Here is a 25566-nt window from a genome sequence, read left to right as displayed (position 1 = left end):
AAATAATAATATTAATTATACACGCTCTTATGCCACTAAAGAGAATTTGTCGCACCGGTTATATCACACTTTGAGTCAGAAAAATACTCATGCACACTCCATGTTAATTAAACTACAAAAAATCAGAAACGTAAAACTAGAATTCTTGGTGAAAAAAAATACGTTATTTATGATGATGATTTAGGGCACAATCTTAGCAGGGGTATAGAGGAGTAACTGATTTCATTTATTAACGCGATGTCAAAATGACCCTGGATAGGTAATATATTTAAATTTCGAAACCGATGTATCTTATATACACTATGTCCCACGGAGTAGAAATTGTGAACCATAGACTGATGTTATCTAGGATTTCATTTATGTCAATCATACTATTATTCTAATGGACGCCTACACAATAAAAAAAAATGTTTGAAGTGACGAATTATCTCAGTTATAGCTTGGGTTCTCCTTGGTAACAAAAAATCTGATCATCCTCATACACACTCGACCCTTTTTATCTCCAAATAGGTAGGGAAAGGCGCCATTAGTAAACGCATTTTACATCATGTGGATTCCGTCCCATAACGGATTAGAAGACGAGTCTAGCGCCATATTAGACACAAATTTCAGATTCTAGGCTAATAAAAATGTCAATGGATTCGAAATTCGTACCCGAAACCTCAGAGCAGAAGTCGTACCGAGCACGTAATACAACTACGCCACCGAAGCAGTCAATTTATAAATACACATTACATCTCTATTTAATAGGTATAAGTGTAATGATAGTTTCCCTGGCGATTCATAACTTAAGTACACTCCAAATTGCTGTTCCCAATCCGGGTCCGACTGGAGGTGTCTATCAGCTAATTGCTTCCCCTTTTATGCTGGCTTAAGCGCGCTCTCTCACCTATCCAGTGAGTCTGAAAGCTGTTACAAGCACAGAGTTGTGTACTAGATCCTGCTGATGTAGCATTGACATCTTGGAGATTTTTTTTAAAATTTAAGATTATTTCAGATTTGTCATAATGATTAGACTGATTAGTTTCAAAAGTGAAGATTTTGTTTATATTTAACTGCACTGTACTTAAGTATGAAATTAAAATACCCTTTTACTAGTATAAAAAGAACCTGGAGTAATAGTAATGTGTTCCTTTTGCCTGACTTTGTGCTTCTTGACAACTTACGCGTTACTAATTGAACGGCAGGGAAGAAAGTTAAAAAACCTAGTAGAACTCAGTATTAATATTATACTTCCGACAATAATACGCATCAAATACAAACTAAGAACAAAGAGATGTCACTTTTCGTAGTATTTCCCATAGGCAATAGACAGTCGTCCTCAACCCGAGATACAAAAAGACTGAATTTAACAATAGCTAACAAAAGGTACAAAACAAACGCATTGCGAAATAAAACTAACACTAAAAACTTAGGGGTGATGGTACCATCGACGCTCTGCGTGGTTGTAAAATCTATAGTTTTAATTAAACAATTTATATTGTACCAAAACATTGGGTACTATTTCGAAGACTTTTGTTAATGATTAGACGCCAGTAGCGAAAAATGAAATTTTCTGAAAGAGAAGACACAACATATAGCTACTAATATGCATGAATGCGGTCTGCAATTCATTATAATGATAATTAGATTCTACATAACGGGAAGCCAGCTGGAAGCGGTTACATGGATACTTTGCCAGTATTAAATATAATAGGTCGACAAACACGGGTCAGTCATCTGATGTAACGTTCACCGCTACTATTTCTATTTGTAAAAATAAGATCTTGCATCCACTAAGTTAAGTTCTTGTTGGTATTTGAAGTACTTGTCGTCCGTAATGTATGGTGTAGTTCGAAACCTTCACACATATCAAAATTTTGTATATATGACATTAAGAAACGGAATTTCGATATGCATAATATAATCATTAGTTTCGATACAGGTGTGGAAGCCACGGCCTGTTGATTCAAACCTGGCATGTCGCCCACAATGCCTCGATGATTTATAATAAACACTTCACTGGAAATAGTGCGCTATTTTGAAATGAATAAATACAATAGATTTACAATAATATTGGAATTGTGGTAAAAGCAGATAAAAGTATGGCTGCTAATACGAAGCATGCAATGACTGGAATGTATATTGTTTCTTTATTTAAACCCCTACTGTACATTATATCCTTAAAAAGAATTACCACTAAAAAAACAATTTTAATGAATCTGTTAAGAACACTCCTATGATATCCGATTACTGAGTAAACCTGTTCTTTTTTCTACACCGTAGCAATTTTCGTAGGCGTGTTGAAATGGCGTAGCATAAAATATTTATTTATAGTTACACGATATTTTGTCAAGAAAACCTTCACAAACTACTAAACAACAAAATATAGTTAAACGTTATCTATATACAGTTTACCAGTTTTGGAATCGGTGTCTAATAAAAAATAAACTTTTAAAATAATTTTTTTATTTTTTGCTTTTTTGTGTTAGTAAAAAGCAGGAAGATATCATGTATGTATTATGTATACTACATCATTTTAAGAGTTTTCTCATCGTTCTCCGAAGTCAATGGTCCAACAATAATGAGATTTATATGGGACCACACGGGAAGCACTACCAGCTTTCATATAAAAAAAGAATCATCGAAATCGGTTCACCCAATCAAGTGTTCTGAGGTAACAAACACACGAAAAAAAATATGCAGTCGAATTGAGAATCTCTTCCTTTTTTTAAGTCGGTTAATAATAATAAAATTTATTTAAATGACGTATGAAACGCAAATATAAGATAATACAATATTAACATTAACATCCGATGAAAAAAAATATGAGACAAATTATTCTATTGTTGCATAAACGGCTATCAAACAGGGTCATCGAAAACTTCCTGGCACGTACACGAAACTCATATTTTATGAAAAGAAACCCGAAATTAAGCGATATTTAAAGACCATCACATGAAATATAGATTGATGGTGAAATATCTTTGAAAAATGATGCTATCACGTGAACGTGACGCAATGGTTGGAAAGTTCCTTTTTTAAAAATAGCCCACTATCAGAAATGGGTCAAATAGGTCGTGAAGTGTGCAGCCGATGCTTGGACGAGCGATGGGCAAGACATGGTCTGAATCCGCAACGAGTGGTCTCCTTGAAGCGTGAACAAATCGTAGTAATCGCGAAAATAGCAAGGAAAATTTTCTGGGTAAACGCGAGGTGTAACGTCTTTAATATTAGGGGTATAAAAACATTCGCATTATAGATATTTATGGGCAATTGTGACCACACATCATCAGTTGGAACTGCCCACACGGGATTACAGCCGGCTATAACGTTGTTTTATTTCTTTCATATTTGTCTCACAAACTCCCACACGGCTTTTATTTTTTTATGTCTGAGTGCTGCTATTACTTTATAAATGAGAAAATTATTTTATTTTATTTCTTTATAATATTATTGTTAGCACACTTACGTATATAATTATACGCTGTTATGACTTAAATCGAACAGCATTAGACAATCCGAAAAACTTTTCTCTCGTAGAATTGATTCACTAAACTTAAAAAAATAAACAAAATTTAAGAACATAAGTATTAATATAAAAGAAAAAAGATTCACCGCTTTTTCGAAATATAGTAGAGCGCGTAACTCGTAAAAGTTCAAATAATAAAAAGTACAACGCTGTAAGAATTATTGCACGGTATCACCATTTAGTGGAAGTTACAATAACGACCTGTTGAAACGGACGTGTGCTGCGTCCTTTTCTTTCACTATCGGACGCGTACGTGCCTCTCTTTTGTGCTAGGGGTAGCGCGGGAAGCGTCCGCGCGAGCCGACACTTCGGTACTCACTGATCGTTTGCCCCACGATCTATAAGCGTGTAGCTACGCCCCCATGGCGTGCGGCATTTGAATAAGTAGGGCGGTAAATACCTGTCCTGTGACGCACGCGACTCTTATCAGGACTCTGTTAGTCAAACCTTTGCGAAACATTTTGTTTTCTAGCTTATTTTTCTGCACAGGCAGGCATCATGACATATGCCGCTTTGTGAACTCGTACAAGCGTGCACGCGCCGACCGTTACCCGAGCGGTTTCTAATACGCGAGCACACGCGCTGGCAAGCTCGTGTCGGTCGCTATGACGCCGGTATCTTGCTCGGGTGACGATGGCTCGTGTGGCCATCTTATAATTATAATCCACATTCATCTTTGCAAGTAGTAAGTTCTTTAGGAAATAACGATAAATTTACTTCGTAGAATCACAGTAATGCTGCGTAAGTATTTATTATTTTAATCTTCTTGCCCCTAAAATTCAAGACTTAAGAGACGTTCTTATTTTTTTTTTGAAATTGTTTTACTTAATATAAGTAAATATTTTGATATTATTGCCAGAATAAATTATTGTTAAAATGGACGTGACCTTTTATACAACCTTTTATTCAAGTGGGGACTTTCTAAAATATTGACGGCCAAATATTTTAAAATATAAAATATGAATTTCCGTTGGCGACAACCTTTTAACAGTCGACTTTTATTTATATTTTAAGTGTAGTATAAAATGTTTCGTCCCTCCTAGGACTAATAATATTCTAACAATAGATTATCTTTTAATTACATCACATTTTAGGCATCAAATAGTCTCAAATAATAAGAGCCATATAACGATTACATACTCTCTTGGAACATTACATTCTCTCTTTTTCATGTAGTTGGGCAACAAGTTAAGCTTCAACATAAATTGTAGCTAGTGGTAGTCTTGTTGCTGTATCGTTCTCTCAGAAAAGTATCCCATCTAGATAGACAGCGTTTCGATAAACAGTATTAGAAATAAGTACCAAGATGGTGTTTGCTACTTAAAACGGAAAAACATTTAACATAACCATAATTTACAAGTCATGTACATTATACTTAATATGACTCTTTGGTAAAAATGCTACTGACAAAGTATTAATTAAAATACCAGTAAAATATTTTTGTACATTTTCATGTTAAAATAGCCTGTCCATTTGTTAAATTCTAAAAAGTTTTGAATCATTTATCACAGAAGTTCTATGGAAGCTGAAAAATTTGTCACGCCTCGCAGCTCCTTTCGGACAAAGTAAACAGACAATCAATTTAAAGTAATCCATTTGTCTTTCTAAAAATTGTAACAAAAGATTTGAAAAACTAAAAATTCAAAGAATACTTACTTGCGTACATTTTCATTAAATTACGAATATTTACGCCATTTATTTTCCCACAACGTAAAATAAAATATTGCAGACAAACTTTTTAGATCGAAGGTTCGCCTGTACAAATGATAAAGCAATGGAAGTAGGTACAAATTATACTTAGTTACTTACGACAAAATAATACACATATCGATGTTTGAAAGGCATTTTTCATTTGACATTTTTTTTGCGACACTAAGCATCATGCATGTTTAAAATCAGCACTTTTTTCTATGTTTTTTCAACCTAGTTAAATTTTTTCAACAAAAAATGACGCTTAAGTCAATTAGCCTTTCAACCGGCGATATACTAAATACATTTCTGGAAAATATAAATGTCTTTCATAACGAAATATGTACGTAATCTCACTATCTCTTGATGAAATTAAATAAAACTAAGCTTGGTTATATACTTTATATACTTATCATATTGATACAATATATCAAAAAGTTACATATTTTTCTTAGTATTCTTAGTATAATATCCTAAGATTAAAATTAAATAAATTTTAGAGTGTGGTCAATATAATAGAATAGCAATAAAGTATGACAGTGTATCCCCGGCGATCACCAGAATTATTGCACAACTGCCTGCCTTCTTGGAAGTACAGTGAATGATGCCTGATCGCGATGTCCCAGAAAGCATACTATAGCGGGATTTTCAATATACATTGGTCACTATTTAGTCAGGTTCCATGTGTCTACTGGATTAAATACCCTAAATTTTGCGGCTAAACTCATTTCAATGTATTCCACGATTTATTATTCATTCGGGTGTCTGTGAAATGTTAAAAATTGTTTTCTGTAAATTATGAGTCGGAACACACAGACGAAAACTGGGTTCCCTAGTTGCTCCTCTGGCTACCCTTTCGGTGATAAAGGCTGATGTGTGTGTGTGTGTGTGTGATATCTGTAAATCATAGTTGCACGTACCACGCGAGAAATTGAACTTAAATGCTCTTTGCTTAATATGGTTCTAGTTCTTATCCTTATTGAATGGTGTCTTCTACCCAGTCCACTTACGGCTGCTGACTCCATCCGCAAGCGTATCAAGTAAGAAAAGGCCGCAACTGACAACTGACATATTTTCTTCCTATCTACAATCCTAACAGCATTCCCTTACAATTGTCTGCTATTGAGCTTACTTAGCTGAATCATAACCATAAATATTCACATTACTTACGGCACTGAAATGTGATAATTTAACATTTTTAATTTAAAATACTTTTTGCTAAAGAAATTACTTTGCGACAACCCAGTCGGCCGTTGTGGGGTTGTTTTATTTACTGCCCCGTCAGCCATTTCACCCGAGGTTCAACCTCTAAAATTCTTCATTAATGGGTGCCTATTCCAAGGAGAGAAGTTGCACAATTTGAAGTAACAATGTCGTGCGGTTTTCAAAAGTGACTTGTTTCATACCTCGTTCTAACTTTATGGGTGTAGTTTTGGCATTTTGAATTGAAAACAGATGTTATACAAACTGCCTGTTTATTGTTTCACGTTTTAATTAAGCATTTAATCATATTTATTAAAATAGAACTAAAAGGATGAATAGCTAGGAAATCTAAATATAAAATGATTGCCAGATAAAACTATTTAATTGTAATTGATGTTAAATAAATATATGATCTATTCTTTATATTTAAAACAAGTTTTGAACTCTAGAGTACCAGCAGGAATGCATGAGAAGATTAATGAAGCTGGATTAAGCGCTAGGAGTGTGCTAGAATCGATCAAAATGGTTATTTATAGTGTCTGCCTGCCTTTATGGGAAAGAGACGTAAATGAATAATATGATTTCGTTTAAGTTGTTAACGAAAGGCGATGAAATATCTCTCAAATCATTTAAGATGGACAAGATTTAGATATTCATAGAATTTATTTACTCTTATACCTAATGTTGGCCATGCTTTAGCGCCTGGTAGATTCTTTCTTTAACAATTTAAAAACTCTGTGTTAGGACTTTTAATTTTTCTGTCTCCGAAAATGACGCCAACTAGTGGTAGGTGTGTGCGTAAATGGTAAATATATCTAGTCACTTGTACGACGCGTTGCGTCATTATTTAAAGCTGGGAGTTTGCTCTAATATTAGATTTCTCCCCAAGGATTTTTTAACCCTTGGGGAGAAATCTAACATCCTAACTTTATTATTTAAAAATGAATATTCCAATAACTTAACACGACATTCTGCAACCATAAGGACTTGAAATAGGAAATAATGTTGCTAAAAATTTTGCGATTGAAATATTTATGTGTATACGACATCCACAAGGGGATGAAATTAAAGTTAGAAGACTGAATGAAATCACATGGACATCTACATGCATGGAGACGCGAAAATTCTTTAAATGTTGATACGTATTCTGTCCACGTTATTATAAACGAGTCACGAACTGGGCTTCACAAAAGTCATCAAGATTAAATTATCCTTCTTAAAAATATAACTACCATTTTTGTCTTTTATTTTTATGAGGTGCAATTTAGTTTCCGGCTCGCAGATCTTTAATTGGAGCTCCGCACAAAAACATCTCTGAATACCCATGGGTGTCTGAAGACTAAAAGTTGTATAAAAATTTCTGGTAACTAAGCATATTTTAGTTTTTAAATTATGCAGTAACAATAACGAGTGTGTAACTGCTATTAGTTATATAAAACGATTTATCATATCTTTATAATAAAGAGTAGGTGAATCGAATAAAGTAAAATGTTTGTGGGCTTAGTTATAAACAAAAATTTAATTTATTTATAATCGCAGCTCTACAAATACTTATTTACCGAAAAAAAAAATGATATTCTTATAACTATCTCAAATGATACTAATACTTATTGGTTTCTACACTAATAACTCACGTGTGGCTGGTTCGTGTTCAGCGTCACGCTGTCATATCAAAAAGTTATTTGAATAAAATGATGTGTCGTTCGACCCGGGATCCGGCGCGACGTGGATTTAGATGTCAAGTATAGTAAGTCTGCTAGTTTTATTGTAAATTATTGTTCTAAAATACAGGATTCTGGTTACATGTAGGGTGTTCATTTATCGTGATTTGAGAGGTTTTGTGTAGGAACGTGTATTGTGTAGTCTCAGTTTTTTAGGTTTTAAATAAGTGTTTGGCTGTGGAGTTTAATTATCCTACTAATATGGCGAGTTAATGCATGTGTTCATGTATGTTTGTTTCTACATTAGATTTTTCAGAAGTAACCGCAAAAATCTCTGAACTGATTTGGGCTGAAATTTAATAAATAGTTAAAGCATATCTTGGACATATGGTACTCTTTATCATGAAAAAGTAATTCGCCGAATTTTTATTTCGGATTAGTTTTTTTTTGCGGGAAAATACACGGCTGTAATAGTTATAAAAAGGAGCCAAAACATGTGTTGTCTTGTAAAATTGAATAAATTTTATAGGTATATCATCAATTTCATCACCTTTAAAACGACATTGTAACCACAAACAAAGCGCGCAGTGAATTCAAAAAACATCAATATCTGTCAGGTGATTGTTTCTCGCTGCCGGCATTGTCGTACACCCGATCATTTATTTCCGTTTCTGTTTAGACAAAATAACTACAATTAAACTTGATGATAGATTCACTGTTATAAGAAACTATAGGCAAATACCGACGTATCAATTAGGTATTGTTATTTCTGAAGGCTATTGGTAGCAATTAGAATATTCTAAAGCGTAACAGATTTATGGAATAGGTCAGATGGACTATAAACCACAATACCAAGCCATTGGTGTCTTTATTTTGCGTGTTGGTTCATTATAATTATTCAAAACAAAGGTGGCTACAGGCTACAACGTATGACAGAAGTACCGGTTTAATGACTCTATCGTTCAGGAAATTTGCGTAAAATTTTGTTGATCCTCGCTTCATGATTTTTTTTAAATCTATTTCCCAAAAAATCTTGAAATGATTTGATTCGTCATGCTTGCTTAAAGTTAATATGGACTGAGATCACGCTGTCCAATAGCCAGTTCAGGACATTTGTGGCTTAACAGATCATACGCAATACATACCTACTCGTTAATATGCTTTATTTTGTCTTAGAATCAATTTTATATCTAGAAAATTACCTAAGAAAAAAGAAATACCTAGGTACGTTTACCTAAAAATATTTTTTTGGTCCCGAAAACTTCAGTCAACCGCTAACACTCATATAAAGTTAGATTTTAAATCTAGCGAGACCATAATAGGTTCTCCATCGCAATGTTGACATATAACAATTGATACATTATTACGTTATTGTGCACTATAATCTAACCTTGTGTAATATTACGTACATTGATAACATTACACCTTTTTCAGGGATATGCAGGTGTATCATCGCACTTACATTTCGCCAGCTATGTTAGGTCCCATGTATTAGAGGGTGGACTTGTTCCCATTTACCGAACATAACACCAGACTCCCGGCTAATATTAAGCAGGTAAACCTTATATCACTATCCAATCCGGGGTTCGAAGTTTAGACTTACACACGACCATCGTAACTCGTACCGCAACACAGTTACACTACCGAAGCAGTATTTTATAATATCATAGTTATTAAATAAACGATTGTCTTTCAAAAGCTGGTAAAGTCATATTCGGGTATTAGCATCTGATATTAAAGTATTTTATGACAGAAATATCTATAGTTACGTTGAGCAGAGGCACGTACGACAGACGCACGGGGCGCTACGTGAACTGAATATCGCATCTTCCTCTTTGAATTCGTGGATTAACATTATATAGTGTACCGTTACAAAGACCATTTCAGATGAATATAAATCCACCTTTTGTTGCATGACAGACAGCTGCAATTACCTACGTCTCTGAATTCTGAAATATTGTAGCAATATTTAGAATTCGCAGAAGCCTACTTCCTTTGATTAAGACCTTGGTTTACATTATTTAATAATGGACCAAGGATTCATGTCAACTATTATAAAGACGACCTACAAACTAAATTCCCGAGTTAATTATAGGGTAGATATGCAAATAATTTTATAAAAAGTGATGGTAATAGGTAATAAATACCTAAGTATAATTATTACAAAAAAATATCTTTGTTCGTGTATGCTATCTACCTAACCTTTTTTCTCGTATTATTAAATAATTTGGGCAAATGTTTACCGACCTATGTTTTGCAAGGAAAAAAGCTGCTTTGGTAGTAACTTTCAGAAAAATATTGGTATCAATCAAGTTTTCCATATTTTTCTTGCATCATTGACACGGCTACACGCCTTCGTCGACACGGTCACACGTCATCGTTGATACGATGGCGTGTAGCCGAGCTGACGTGAGCCACCATACATAGCTTCGCGGTGAGAAAGGCCATAATATCACTCATAAGTTACGTTTTACAAGTCTAAATTATTAATACTTAGATACCTAATTTTCAAGTAGGACCATTTTATGCAGCGATCGTGAGTAAAGATTTTACTATTTTACTCCTGGTAGGTACAATAAATCTAGTGGAGGATATCCGGTGGGTAAATTGTAATAAAAAAATATTTGAATGGTTTTTAATAAAGTTAAAAAAGGCATTTTTTTTATTAACATGACTATAGGTACGTTAGTTAGCCTGGCAAGACCGGCTTATACAGACACACCGTATTTTCGGGTGAATGATTTAGGCACTCGAAAGAAAAACAGCAACGTTTATTTTTTCCCATTGTTTTATATAGGTAGATAGACACCGTAAAATGGCTTCTGCACTTGATGGCAGGTAAGTGGCATAATTATTATCATTCGAAATATTATTAATTATTATTTATTTATTTACTTAAGGACCTCCAACGAAGGATACACAGCATATAATAAAAACAACAATGTCATAGGAAAGAAATAGGATGTATTATTATTATTTATTTATTTATTACTTCGAAATAAGATAGCAAATTGTCTGGATCCCGCAATGTGACATAATTATAATTTATAGTTTCTTATATGATGAAATGTACACGTTTACATGTATGTACATTTAATCATATAAGAAACTGGTATAATATTATAGCCATTACCAATATAGCCATGGCTATAACATTATACCAGAAGGTATAGCCATTAAATAAAAAAATATGGGTCTCTTTAATGGGTGTTACTACCTAACTTTAATTATTGTTCTGTGAATAGATCTCGTGGGAGCACCGAGTGTCGGATATCATTATGCGGGTGGATACATTTTTTCCTACCACGGCGGCTACAAATAATAATATGTATGAAGTAACAGAAGTGCGAAGTAGGAACGATCCATCTAGCGTTTGTGCTTAAAATATTAAATCTGTAGTATAGGAATAAACTTTTTTCGAGATTTTTGACATTCATACTGTCATCGACACAATGACAGTTGACAGTTGACACAAGCCAGAAGTATTCAAGTTGTAATTCAAAATATTTAGAAAAAACAAATCATTTTAGGACACCACAGTAACTTTATAAAGAGAAACTTTATAAAATATGGTGGATGCTTTGTAGAATAACTATATAAAATTTGTATCCTAAAACTATCAATTATATACACTACAAGTGTATTCCAATTTATTCAAATCGTACAGGAGACAGTTATACCAATGTTTAAGTGTAAAATACGCGCCTGCCGTACTTGTCTTAATTCCGAAAATGAATACAACGCATTGTTAAATGGCGAAAATTGGCTGGAACTTTTAGAATATTGTTTTGGCATTCACGTAAGTGTGTTATAATTTACTTAAAAAATGCTATTTAACTGAGTACCTACTTTGGATTCGTTTTCATAACCAAGCTCTTATTTTTTTTTTATTACAAGTAAAATATACATACTGCTTCTCATAAACAATAGCAGCACAACCAACACATTCAATTGCAATCTACTAAGCAGCATGCGTTTGTTTCTACATCCTAATTACACTGATTAGAATATTTTTCAAATTGCAACACAACAGTATTGGCACAATTTTGCTTACATGGTACCGGTAGCCGGTAGGGAGCAGCTTGGCTGTGCCCCTGGCATTTCTAATAGTATATGGGGAACAAATGCATCTTACTGTGAAGCACAGTGTTGGCTTGTTTGTCTACTCAGTGAAAAAATATCCAGTGTCACAGAATTATGAGACCTGTCACCTAATAAAGGTGATGCAAGTATCTTATAAATACCTGCTCAGAGAATTACTTACCTACTTTTAATTAGTTATTTATGTTATATGATATGGACATTAAAAACCACAAAATCTTTATTTATCAGGTAAAAGTTCAAGAAGAACCACAGACTATATGCAGAAAATGTTCAGATGTCATTAGGAGTTTTGCCAAGTTTAAGAAGAAATGTCTTGCGACTGATGCGTTGTGGAAATCTGTCACATCTGAGGATAACTACCTGGTGAGTTGTAATTCTGTATATGTAATATATATAATGAACAGAGACTAAGTATTTTATTAAGCTAGATATTAGGACATATTCTTAGTCTGAAAATACTTAATTCTACAAGTAACTGTGATGGATAAAATAAATAATAATAATATGTGAATCTGTAAATCCTGAGAAGTTGAGGGTGCTTTGAAAGGATTAAATTTTAGTTGCAAATAGATGCTGAATAAAAATGTGGGCTTTTATCCAAAAAACTACAAAATGTAACTTTTATTCCATGGAAGGATTTTCATATGGACACTATGAATATAATATGCTAGTATTGAAATAAATAGCATTTGTATGAAGATTACTGATTTCTTATTAGTCAATGCTTATGTCTAACCTAGAACTTGTCATTTATAAAACTTTTTGTATGGTGTTTTATAAAATTTTAATAATATTTATCTGAATAAATCCAATTATAGAACTTGCAGTATCAAGAGTTACAATTTAGTGCTTGATACTTGTCAACAATATTTGTAATAATTTATGTATATCTTTATAGAAACGTTTAATTCAGAATTATACAACAGAAGTTGAAATGATCATGAAAAATAAACTTCTAGACATTCAAAATATTAATGATATCTTTCATGAAAAAAAGAGTGAAATTGGTGCTCATGATATTAAAATTAAAGATGAAGGAAACAAAAATATTGAAATTGAAACAATAAAATTTCTAGATGAAGACTATGAGTATAGATCTGATGATACTTTAGATAATGATTCAGTTAATTTCCATGATAGACTTCAAATAACTTATGACAATGATCACAAAGACAAGGATACCATTAAAAAACGTTTGATTGATGATTGCAAATATGAATCTGATGATGCATTAGATAATAATTTTAGTAAATATAATGATAAACTTCAAGCAATCAATGAAAATGATTTAGAACACAAGGATAACATTGAAAAAGATTTGCTTGATAGTGGTCATAAATGTGGATCTGATGATGGTTTAGATAATGATTCTGGTAATGTTAATAATAGACTTGAGACAACTGATGACAATAGTTTGGGGCACAATGATAACTTTAAAATAAATAATGACACCATAAAGGGTATACTGAAATGCCAGAAATGTAATAAAGTTTATGGTAAGGTCCACAATTTGGAATTTTAACACAGTTTAAATATATACTATTTATAAACATAATGTTCTTAAGTATATTTTTGTAGGAAGGGAGGGATGGCTTAAAATGCACATGACACTCTGTGGCAAAACCAAAGATGAAAAAAAGGAAATCCGTAGAAACAACAAAAAGACACAAGAACACCTGTGTGGTAAGTTTGTGATGATTCAGTGTGTAAATAAAATTTGAAAAATATTGTAAGTTTAAAATTTGTATAATTTTGAAATAAAATGACCACTTATAAACTTCAACAGTTATAAAATTAATTTTAAAGTGTAGTTTATATATTAATACCTATTCTTATTAATATTTATTAATACCTATTCTTTCAAGCTTGCCCTACTATATGTTTGAATTATTAATTTGTTTTAGGCCTTTGTAGATTTACATCCAAATCTGAGCAACTAGTCAGTCGACATTTTGAGGAGCACTGTTCTAGGAATGATTTGCGATGTCAAATGTGCGAATTTGTAGGCAGAGATTTTGCGGATATGGTAGCACACAGGTAAAAAAATATATAACTAACTTAATTAAGTATATGTATTTATGAATGAAACTATTATTATCTGAGAATAAGGTTGGAGTTTCGAATAATTTGCTGTACGATAATTTGGGATATCTAGGAGTCTTACATTGAAATAAAACTATTTTTCGGATTTTTATCGCGATTTTATATTTTATAATTTTCTACCGACGTTTCGAATAATTTGCAGCCTACACGGGGGAACTTAGGTCTCGGTCGGCCGAAAAGTATTTTTGTAAGTTATTTGTATAATTGTAAAATGGAGGTAAATGTAGTAATTTAGACTTTTTGGACAACCAACATCTCAGCCCCACCAGTCTACAAAGTCCCCCTGTGACCATGAAGGCTGCAAAGTCTGAAACGTCAGAAGAAAATTATAATATAAAAAAATGCGATAAAATCCAACAAATAGTTTTATTGTAATGTCTAACATTCCCGTAAACATGAGAAATTATTGAAGAAATTATAGATAGTCCTTAATGTTATAGATGTGAATGAGTGCGCTTTCACAAAAATATTTCAATTTTAGGATATCTCACAACTCAGAGGCACTTAAAGTGAAAAAGTCTTGTCCTGCATGCAAAAAAACTTTTGTATCAAGACTGTCCATGCAATTTCACTACAGGTCAGCGCACTTAAACAAAAATGGCGGCTATTGTTCTAAATGTGATATTGAATTTTCCCTGTACAAAACTTTCGAATCGCATGTACGTACACATGCAGGGAGGAAGTATGTATGCGACGTCTGTGGATTGAGGTAAGTTATGTTTATAGTTTTTGATTATGATCTTTATGGCGTAGGAATAGGGTTGAAGGACTTGCATATTGTGCAGTGGGACGAATACACGAATTTCTCTTTGTCATATTTCTGGAGTGGGAAATGGGGGCGGGGGGGGGGGGGTGTTGGTAATCATGACGTGATCCATTAGATTTTTTAGAAAAATTCTGGTCATGCAAAACGAAGTATAAATATAACAATTCTTAATAATAATAAAAAAGGGTAATTCGAAATTCATCATTTCATCAAAGCTCGACTTCAGGGTTAGCGTAGAAATGGGAATTAATTATATTAAAGGATGATTAAAATGCAGTATCATGCGTCATTGTAAACAATGTCATAGACGCTTCTATTCCCATCGACCTTTATAAATGATGTATCAGTTCTCTTGAAACTAAAACACATCTTCTAGCCTAATGTTAGTTTTACGATACTTTTATTATGGAAGCCGGTGCTGGTCGTGCGACTTGAGATTTATCGTCGCGCCTCGCAGTGGTGGCGGGAAAATTAATATATGTTCCTTCCGCCATCTTTATATTGTGCATGCATTGGAATAATGTCGAGGTACGAGTTCTGGCACATATGTTATACGGCCACGTTCCATACGTTTGTGCGATAAATTCGAGCAAGGGTAGACAATTTAAAACTATATTATAATATAACTAAGATATTATGTTAGTTATTTCTATAAATTTCGATGCTAAGTAATACAAACCTATTGTGTGGAAAATCGATGTAGTGTATTAATAATGTAGAAAAAAATTATTGAAGCAAATTAATTTGTTGCTATTGTAACGTGCTGTATCGCAGTTTCGGTTATTGTATTAGTTATTTGTGAAATAATTCTTTGGTTTGAAGAAATGTGAAATTTAAAAATAATGGTACTTATTTGAAAGTAGAATGATTTTCTATAGCTTTCTGAATTTCTTGATGGGATATTGTCATTTATATGCATGATAATGTAAATTTAATTTGTTCCAAAAATTTATTGGCTACATTTTTTTCTTCATGAGACATTTTAAGTACTATAACATTCAAATTTAATATTTGACCAAATTCGATATTCTAGTACTGGCTGCGATAGATTAAATGTACGTCATATAACCATTGGTATTTACATTGATTAATCAACCACAAGCAAAATAGCTCATTACAAAATAAACGTCAATTCAATCGTGTCACGAATTGAGCGGTAAATAAATTAATGCTATGCAGGTTTACACTGACACTTTGTCATTAAACACTGTGTACATTAATTATGAAATATAAACTGCTTTGACAAGATGAAATAGGTAATATTTATACAAATAACAACGTTTATATTACTTTTTGTGTTATAACGATGTGTAGTATTTAGTGCCGAATAATATATATTGTGAGTTTAAAAATGGATTACTTTAGAATTTAGCTTGTCTTTATATATATTTTTTTCGCGACTGTTTATAAAAGCAAAGAGAAACGACTAGAAAAGACAACTTGCCAATAAAGGCGTGTTCCCATTCGTATGTTCAGATCTAATTGTTAGAAAATACGAGTCTACTGAGATAGGCGTATTTATGTAGTTGACGCCTTTATTTCATAGTTTATCATGATTGTTTTACTTCATTCGCCTGTCGAGCGCCACGCTTATAAATCATATTTATCGCGTATCTATTACCAAGGAAATAAAAAGCGACCTTAGCAATTAAATTTTAGGAGCTTTACAGCTTTGTTCTTTCCTGCCTTAAGTTATATACTAAGAAAGGTCATATTTACTAAACGTATCGATCCAGTTTTATAGAAAGGAGGTTGTAAGAGTGACGCCGATAGTTATGATTTAAGCGTTGTGAGATTAGATTCATAACTACCAGTACCTTTTATATTTTTGTTCGGGATCGTATCGTTTCGTTAGAAGGTCATCTGATGATAAATGAAAAACGTCCATAAACAAATCAATACCAGTACTTGGAATGTAGCAAAAAACACGACATGACCCCGTGTTGTTTTATTGGGGTTGGTTGAGGGACTAACACGTGATTAATGCATAGGTCTCTTGATCAATACAAACATCAAAATTAAACCATATCGACTTACGAGTCGCGTTTTTTGGGAAATTCTAGAGGGTAGAGCAATGATACGTTTATTAATTTTGTAGCCGATCATATTGCATATGTGGCAAGTCAGAACAAAAATAAATGACTGATTCATAATATTATGAATACTGAGTGGCGGTACTCGGTATTGAAATTGATCTTTAATAGAAATAATTAAACGATTGTAAGGCCATTGCAATTTTAAAATATTCTTTATCCTGTTTTGGCAAATAAGTCAAGTCAGATAATGGACGGGGGGAGGATTTATGCGTCTGGCAATTTCACTGATCGTAAACCATACCAAGCTAGGGAAGCAACAACCCTATCGAACTGGAACATGTGCGGTGCAAACAAAATCGTTAAAGGTGTGTAACATCAGCTGATTCCAGAAATATAATTACTATCGGTCATTTATCAGTGGTAGTATCGATTCAATGCATTGAAATATACTTGGATGTTTATGTGTGTAATGTTCTGGATGTCTTAGTAGTCAAAGTTGCGTTAAATATAAGTCGTGTATTCGTCTGCCAAGTTTGGATTTGCCGCCCTCTGAATTCGCCGCCCGGGGCATGGGCCCCGACTTACCCTCCCATAGATCCGGGGCTGGCGAACAATAATACTTATACCCTCTTATTCATAGACGTTTTTTTATCTAAGGACGGAGAAATGCTGTGATAACAAGTCTGTTTCTTGGTGCCCAACGGCACTGAGGAATAGACATAGGGCCGTTGTGATTGGCTATATTGAGATACAACAATATTAGCCAATCACAACGGCCCTATGTCACAGCACTGACAAACAGACTTGTTATCACAGCTTTACTCCTTCCTTAAATAAAAAACGTCTATGAATAAAGGTAATAGTATATAATGCATAGATAATGCGCCGAAAAGATAGTTTGGCTAGGCTGGGCTATCTGTGGACCTAAAAATAATTATTTCAATTGGGAGATATGCTTACATGTCTAAAACTGGCTGATAGAATAAGCTATAAATTGTATCTTTTTCACATAAAACTTTCAATTGAGGTGCAGTTTAAATTGCAGCAGATGAACTGAATACACTTCCAAATTAAAGATAATCAGATTAATTTTCAGATTCTTCAAACGAAGCCGAATCATTGAACATTTAAGAAATCACAAGGAAATAAATAATTTTATTTGCGACGAATGCGGTAAAGGATTTAAACGCCACAACAATTTATTGGTAAGTTTGGTCATCGATTCGTCCCGTTCAAGCGTTACGATGTTTCAATGCTATTTAGGTCTGAATTATTCTGTAGTATTGACGGGTCTTTCAATTATTGTAAAAGCGTTAATGGGTATTTCGATTTTATTCGCTTTTATATATTTTATACGAATGAATTGTATTTTTAAATATATTATGTATAAAGTTGATTTTTGATCACAATCATAAATTTAAAAGTATAAAATGGTCTATATAGATTATAGCGATAGTGAAAATTCGAATACTTATTGGTACTCGGGCTAAATTTTTGTTTCTGATATTCGAAGTCTACTTGAATAAACATTCCGTGCTAGCAACTGAACTACGCCCTCAATAGAGACGTACTAACTACTAAAGGTCAAACATCCAAAAGTGGACAACTTGTAAAATTCTGATTATCTTCATATGCGGCGGCTCGTAGCAGATGATTTCGTATAGTATCCTTGGGTGATTTATAAATGTTATCAGCCGTAACGGTTCGCCGGTAAATTAGTAAATTATGATATACTTACTGTGAGTGATGAAGCTGTTGAGGTAAAAAAAAAAACGATTGGTAATGATTTATTAATAAACAATTCAACTGTGTTCATCGATCCCTGAACTAAACCATCCACAGTAGTGTGTGATACACGAGCATTGCGATGAAACTTTATTATAATTACTCTATGTCTACGATCAATTATGAGATATATACGAACTAGCTTTTGCTCGCGGCTTCGCCCGCGTGAAGGAGTTTTCCGGGATATTTTTTTTCCGACTTAATATGTACCGTTATATTATGACCAAGTTACACAAAATCATTATAAATTGTAGCCTATGTGTTATTCTGATGTATAACCAATATTACTGTAAAGTTTCATTTAAATCCGTGCAGTAGTTAGGTATTTCGTGAAAGAGGAAAAAACATATTACCATTCTCACAAATTTTCGCATTTTTTAATATTACTATGATTAAACAGTTAGAATGTATTGACTTATTCGCAAAAGACCAGACTCGAAACTTTGTTAATGGTAATGTATCTTGCAGTTTCACATGAGAACGGTGCACGTGAAAGAACAACCACTGAATTGTACACACTGCAATAAGATGTTCAAAAACCTGTACACATTGAAAATGCACAGAAAGCGACAGTTGGGAACGAAAAACTCGTTAAAATGTGAATTTTGTGGCAAATGTTTTGCATCACCACATTTGCTTCGGAGTCATAGGTTTTGGCATTCTGAGGAAAGACCACATTGTTGTGAAATTTGCGGTTCTAGATACAAAGCGAAGGGGCAACTGAAAGTGCATATGCAGAAACACACTGGCTCCAAACCTTTTGAGTGTGATCTGTGTAGCAAATGTTTTACTACTGCACGAGAGCTGAGAAGGCATGCGAGTGTGCACACAGGTATACGCCCACACAAATGTCCGCACTGTGACAGAACGTTCCATTCTAAGAAGCAAATGTTGAAACACAGTGCTTTTTGCCATAAAGGGTGTGAAGTCGGCAAAGTTGACAAAAGTGCGAATAAATGAATTATTATAGTTTCATTGTGTGTTTTTCTGCCTTGTGGAGATAGGTAGATGGTCCCTTGTTTAGATCGTGAGTAAGGGCGAGCATTGGAATTTTAAGTTATGAATATAATTTGGTAGTTTTTTATCTCTACTCTGTAGACAAACAACCTTTATTTAATTTTTTACAATGTACAGTCAGCAACAGAAGTCGTTGAACATAATTTGTTTCCAATATTTCCTAATCATTATCATTTACCATAAGTTGCTGATTAATTTAAAAACAAAACAACTTGTCATAATTGAACTACAAAAGTAGCTGAACGCTGTCAAACCATTAACTGCTAAACATTACTAGCGACAATTTTTATGATCTGTAATAAATACAAATGTGGCTGAAATTAGCAAATTCTTTGTTTTATATGCAAGCTTTTTTTCTATTCGTTAAATTGAACCCATCAAGCTTCAAGACACCAATATCGCGAAGCGCAGCGCACCGCGTTTTTACTATCAAAACATTGTCGAATAAATACAACAGTCCAGGATGTTAATTAAATTGTTATTTTATAACATATTAGCTTTGGCTCGCTACTCTGCCCGCGTGAAAAAGTTTTTCAAAGATAAAAGTCGTGCTTTATGTTTACTCTGGATAGAAAGTAGCGTGTAGGGCTTAAGAGTAATGTAGCTTCCTATTAGTGAAATATTTTCAAAATCAGTTAAGTAGTTCCTGAGTTTAGCGCATTCAAAGAAACAAACCCTTTAGGTTTATATAATAGTATATATTAAAGTTAATAACCAGAATTATAAATTTTTAAGTATGAACAAAACATCATAATATATTAGAAAGTAATATTACAACATTAATAGGAATAGGTTAATTACATTTTAAACATCCTATTTTATAGAGCACTGGCCGGCTTAAAAAACAAATGTGTAAATTCAAAATTATTCTGACAAAAGATTCTCCTCGTAGGTTTCAACGTAAACGTCAGTTTATTTTTCATATTTTTTAAGGGTGTACGAGCTTTTGCCCGCGGCTCCACCCGCGATATAAAGTTTTTCGGGCTAAAGTTTTCCCTTATAAAAGTCACGCTATATATTTTCCCGGGAGCCTATGTTCTTCCCAGGGTCTCAAACTGTCCCCATACCAAATTTCATCTTAATACGTTGGGTAGTTTTTGAGTTTGACACGTTCAGGCAGACAGATGCAGTGGGGGACTTTGTTTTAATTTATATTTTTTAGAACTTTTTAAGAGGAACAATCCCGTCATACATCATTGTTGCATAACTTTAACCGTTTAAGCAGCGCACGCAACAGAAGCTCTCAAAACTAATAAATTTTGCCCGTTTTTGCAACATGTTTCATTACTGCTCCGCTCCTATTGGTCACAGCGTAATGATATATAGCCTATAGCACTCCACTAACAAAGGGTTATCCAACACAAAAATATTTTTTCAGTCTGAACCGGTAGTTCCTGAGATTAGCGCGGTCAAACAAACAAACAAACTTTTCAGCTTTATATAATAGTATAGAAGTATAGATTCAATAATGAGATTCATCAACTAATGCATTGTCAAGTTACAAAATGTTTAGCGACTTTTGTAACATTGAAATGATAACCTTAATCTGTACTCGTCTTTGGTAAGTGATTTGTGGTCCGTTTCAATGTTCAGGTGTTTTGTAAATTAGTATTTGTTCATCGACTTTTGTTGCTGATCGTACGACAGAAGGTAATTCCAGTTACCTGTAAGCTATATCGTTGGAGTGATAATCGAGTTTTATTTATTTTTCTAAGTTACTTTCCTATAATTATTACGTCTGTAGTATTTATACACCTATCGTGGTTGGATCTTGGCGGTGGTTCGATTGTTTTTGTAGGACCTTCCCAAACACGTTTAATAATTAAGTTCAAATGGTTGCGATTAATATTCATGTTTTGCATACAAATAATTCGAAGGGGCCTAAAATAGCAGACCTTTCATTATGATAAATAAAAGTAACAAACCATGCGGAAACTTTTATTTGCACATTATTAAGTTCTCATAGTAGTATTTTAGCTTTATTATTTAGAAAGCTGAATTCAGTGAGTGGCTGATTTTAAATATGCTCGGATATTAGCTTATTGTTTATAGAAAAAATAATATCATGGCATATATTTTAAATTAAAAAACCAGCTGGCACAGTAAACAAATAATATATTGTTTTTTTTTATTACCCCGATATTAGTCGCTAAAAATATTGAAGTTATAGAGTATCAGCTTAATAGATCCGTGATGCGATCACAACGAAACCGTAGATATCACTTCGATTAACTATTTTTATGCAAGCTAAGTTACAAGGAAATGCAATTTTCACTACGCAAAGCGACCGTGTTTGGCCCCGTCTCCCCGCTCTAGGGGACTGGAAAATTTCAATAACCTAATATTTTATGACGACGGAGCTCCCAACTTTTGCATACACTGTTATTGGTCCATTTTTTACGCATTTCGTCGGCTAGCGTTTATACGAAGAGGAAAAAAGTTAATCCATCACCGTCGGCGGCAGCTTGTCTCGTTAGCATAATGAATTAGTGTTTCTCGACATTTCGACGGACCCGCCATGTTCGTGATCGCGTCACACTCGATTTCTCCACGATATTGCAGCCCCTCAAACCAAAAACAATTGCACAAAACCATTTAAAATTATATTGAAATTCACACAGACGGCATTTATGAATTAATAGAATTTAATGTTATAGTATGTAGTAAAATGATAACATAGATCTATTTAAAACTATTTATTTAGACATTCTTTTTAGCCACTGGTTTCAATCATTATGTTAGTACCTATCCCCTCAAACTGAAAGTCTATATATATTTATAAATTTACCTTAGTTTCTCCTTAAAATTAATACGACGGAGGTTATATGGAGTCTAAAATTAGATGTTAATATAATTCAGGTGAACGTGAGAGCCATTTTTATGCATAACCCACGGGTCGTCCGTCTTCCTAATGACTATAAGATGATGCCAGGAATATAGCTACAGACTGTATTGCTTAAATATACGTAACATGAATATTACTGCATACTAGGATTTTCTCAGGGCTCTACGTGCATGAAATACTTTCCAGGTAATTTTTTTTTGCAGGTCTTACCATATTAGGAATGATGCTATTTTGTACATCAAAATCGTTGTAGAAGTTTACCGCGACTTTCAACAAACGATTTCAATTGTTTTGTCAATCTATCTCAAATATGGGTCAATCGGAACATAGCTTTTTATTGAAATGCTCAAACATTTGTTATGTTGATTGGTTTATTCTCGGAATCGGATTGAAGATTGAGATTGGGATCGTTTATTGAAAATGGCTGTTAGTTATGACAATGTGGCAGACAAAGATCTCTTTAGTTTTTTTTGGTGGATTTATGCCTCCTTTAAACTATTGATTGCATTAATCGCTTCAATGCACAAAACTACGTCTATTTTTATTTATTCTGCGTTATAGGTTGAACCTTTTATAGATACAGGCACCGATGCAAAGAATCGATCGTTAGTAGGCTAAATAAACGGACGTCGTCCGCCCAGACAGCGTCCATTTGGAAATATCGTAGAAGTCCTTAATCCTTAAAAGATTGAAACAAGAGTAATTGGGTTGGTAACGAAATGTAAATGTCCTTGATTGTAAGTCTGAGCTGTCTTCATTACGTGGAATGGGACAGTAAAACGTCATTGGACGTCCGTGACGAATGGCAATAAGTTGCTAGATCAACCTCGTTAATACTAATGTATTTGCTAACATCTGTAAAAGCACACAAAAATAAATTTAAAAACGCAATTTATTTAATTGACAAGTATTTCGCTCGGTGGTAAATATATAAAACTGTTCATGATGCATTTACAATTGCTTCATCGAGAACTTTAAATAAAATATATTCATAAGGCTTGTGATCCCAGACGTTAGCTTGTCCTTTTTAGATCTCATTACAATCAGACACGCTATTCTTCGAAACAGGCTAGTACTTCAAGGCAACAAAGATAGACAAAACAGACTCTTACTCATTTTGTTCTTGCACGAGGGGGTATCGCACAATAAACAGCTACTTTACTGCGAAGACTAAAACTCGTTGCTATATTTTTATCTTTAATTATAGCAACAAGATTGGCTAAAGAGAAGCCAATGTGTTAAGTTATATTGTGTCTACGTTTAGTGACAGCAGAGTAGGTAATTATCCGCCAGGACGTAGGCGTTAACCGAATCCAGCTCTAATCTCGCTCCAGGCTTCTACTTAAGTGAATAGTTAGTAGGATGTCATTATGTTAGGTTTATATAATTTACGTCAATATTGCATCCTACGCTTGACGTACATGATGTATTTTTAAACCGACGTGACGCACAAAGTTTAGACACCTTTTTTTTCGCGGAGAAAGTGCTTTATAGGTACCGCCCAGCCTTTCGGTGCGACTGAGCGGTTATGTTGGGGTCACCGTGCCTTACGGCCCGGCGTTGAGCGACCCGGATTTGATCTTGACCTTCGGGGGACCGCTAGACCGAGTCCCTAACCTATATACAACGCACGGCATACCAACTAAAACTCCGCGGTGGCCCTCTTCGGCGCATTAGGGACGACTGTGGGCTTCCTCTGACTGAAATGTCTAAGTTTTCGTCCGCAGTCGTCCCTGCGCGGTGCCGCCTGTTGCGGCCCGTCTCCTATGGGGGGGGGGGGGGGGGGTCACCCCCGCGTAACCGAAGGACGCTCTTGGGGTCAACGGCAGCATGAGGCCTACCTTCCACGCTGCCATCCATCCCGGGGGTCATCACAATGTGCGAGATGTGCACAACGTACACTAAGGGCGGACGGCCCCCAGCCGCCCGCCGACGACCCCGATGGCCCCTATTAGTCGCCTTTTACCACAGGCAGGGGATACCGCGGTGGAATTCTCCAAATGCCCCCATTCCACAGGGCGGGAGACACCGATCAGTCGTCCGCCCGGCGCCTCCTACGTCTCCTCTGGCGGCGCGAGGGATCTTCTCTCTCCCGATCCCTCTCGGCACTGTTCTTCTGCGAGATGACTACCTCAAAAAAGTGGACCACCGCTCGCCAGGATCTTTGGCTGCCGACCATGGAAGTGATCACGGCTGGCAGCGAAAGATCTCCTCCGACGACTGATCTATCGGCGCTGCGCTCTTCGTCTTAGGTGGACAGAACTCCAAAGTATGTTGGGCCGTATCCAGCGGGCAGTTGTCACAATGGTGACACACGGCCGACACCTCCGTACCTACGATCCGGTACAGATACTCACCGAAGCAGCCATGTCCGGTGAGTACCTGTGACAACCGAAAGGTTGCCGCACCGTGGCGCCTGTCTAGCCACTCGGCAAAGACAGGCCGCACTGCTGCAACGGTCCGGAGCCCAGCTGTCGGGGCCTCCAGCCTGAGACGCCACTCCTCCACGGCGGCTCGTCGTAAGGAGGCCCTCTTGGCCTCCACCTCCTTCAGGGCCGGACGCTGCCCGCGACTGAACGCCTTCTCCCGCCAATGAAAAACACCAGACAGAGATTTGGCGTTCAGATCCCAGGGCAGGCATCCGGCCAACAAGCAAGCCGCCACGAACGAAACCGTGCGGTATGCCCTAATCGCCCGCTGCGCCACTACGCGCAAGTTTAGACACCTACATGTTACTGATTTCCTCATTTAAAGCGTCCGTTTCACAAATGATACCTACTCATTGCCATTCGTCACATAAATGTATAAGTCATTGGCCTACATTCTATAGACACGAACGTCCATAT

General features: G+C 34.9%; 2 protein-coding genes across 3 annotated transcripts in view; one reads left to right on the top strand and one right to left on the bottom strand.

The window, feature by feature from the left end:
* LOC119190484 overlaps positions 1-3668 on the bottom strand; it is a gene marked incomplete in the record, with an annotated part of 134246 nt that extends 130578 nt beyond the window's left edge. Inside the window, 1 exon segment of the mRNA XM_037442464.1 lies at positions 3602-3668.
* A 7779-nt stretch (positions 3669-11447) lies between these two features.
* LOC119190506 (oocyte zinc finger protein XlCOF6-like) lies at positions 11448-19833 on the top strand. 2 transcript variants are annotated; one of them, XM_037442530.1, is made up of 8 exons: positions 11448-11863; positions 12397-12531; positions 13067-13664; positions 13747-13851; positions 14073-14205; positions 14753-14980; positions 18158-18278; positions 19327-19833. In XM_037442530.1, exons 1-8 carry the CDS (start codon positions 11747-11749, stop codon positions 19816-19818), a joined length of 1929 nt encoding a protein of 642 aa, XP_037298427.1. In that variant the 5' UTR covers positions 11448-11746; the 3' UTR covers positions 19819-19833. The 2 variants fall into 2 exon arrangements, with proteins under 2 accessions (XP_037298427.1, XP_037298428.1); XM_037442531.1 differs by having other exon boundaries at positions 11451-11863; positions 18170-18278.
* Positions 19834-25566: the final 5733 nt, after the last annotated feature.

The sequence above is a fragment of the Manduca sexta genome, chromosome 24 (assembly GCF_014839805.1).
Source record: "Manduca sexta isolate Smith_Timp_Sample1 chromosome 24, JHU_Msex_v1.0, whole genome shotgun sequence".
NCBI classification, from domain to species: domain Eukaryota; kingdom Metazoa; phylum Arthropoda; class Insecta; order Lepidoptera; family Sphingidae; genus Manduca; species Manduca sexta.
The sequence above is the reverse complement of the archived record's forward strand: the minus strand, read 5'-3'. Positions and strand labels throughout refer to the sequence as shown.

What these genes read in the sequence shown, in the direction of transcription:
- LOC119190506 (XM_037442530.1), top strand. Translation starts at nt 11,747, where the DNA reads ATGTTTAAGTGTAAAATACGCGCCTGCCGTACTTGTCTTAATTCCGAA. An exon ending in GAAATGTAATAAAGTTTATG is followed by an intron (nt 13,665 to 13,746) that starts GTAAGGTCCACA and finishes ATATTTTTGTAG; the next exon opens with GAAGGGAGGGATGGCTTAAA. An exon ending in GACACAAGAACACCTGTGTG is followed by an intron (nt 13,852 to 14,072) that starts GTAAGTTTGTGA and finishes AATTTGTTTTAG; the next exon opens with GCCTTTGTAGATTTACATCC.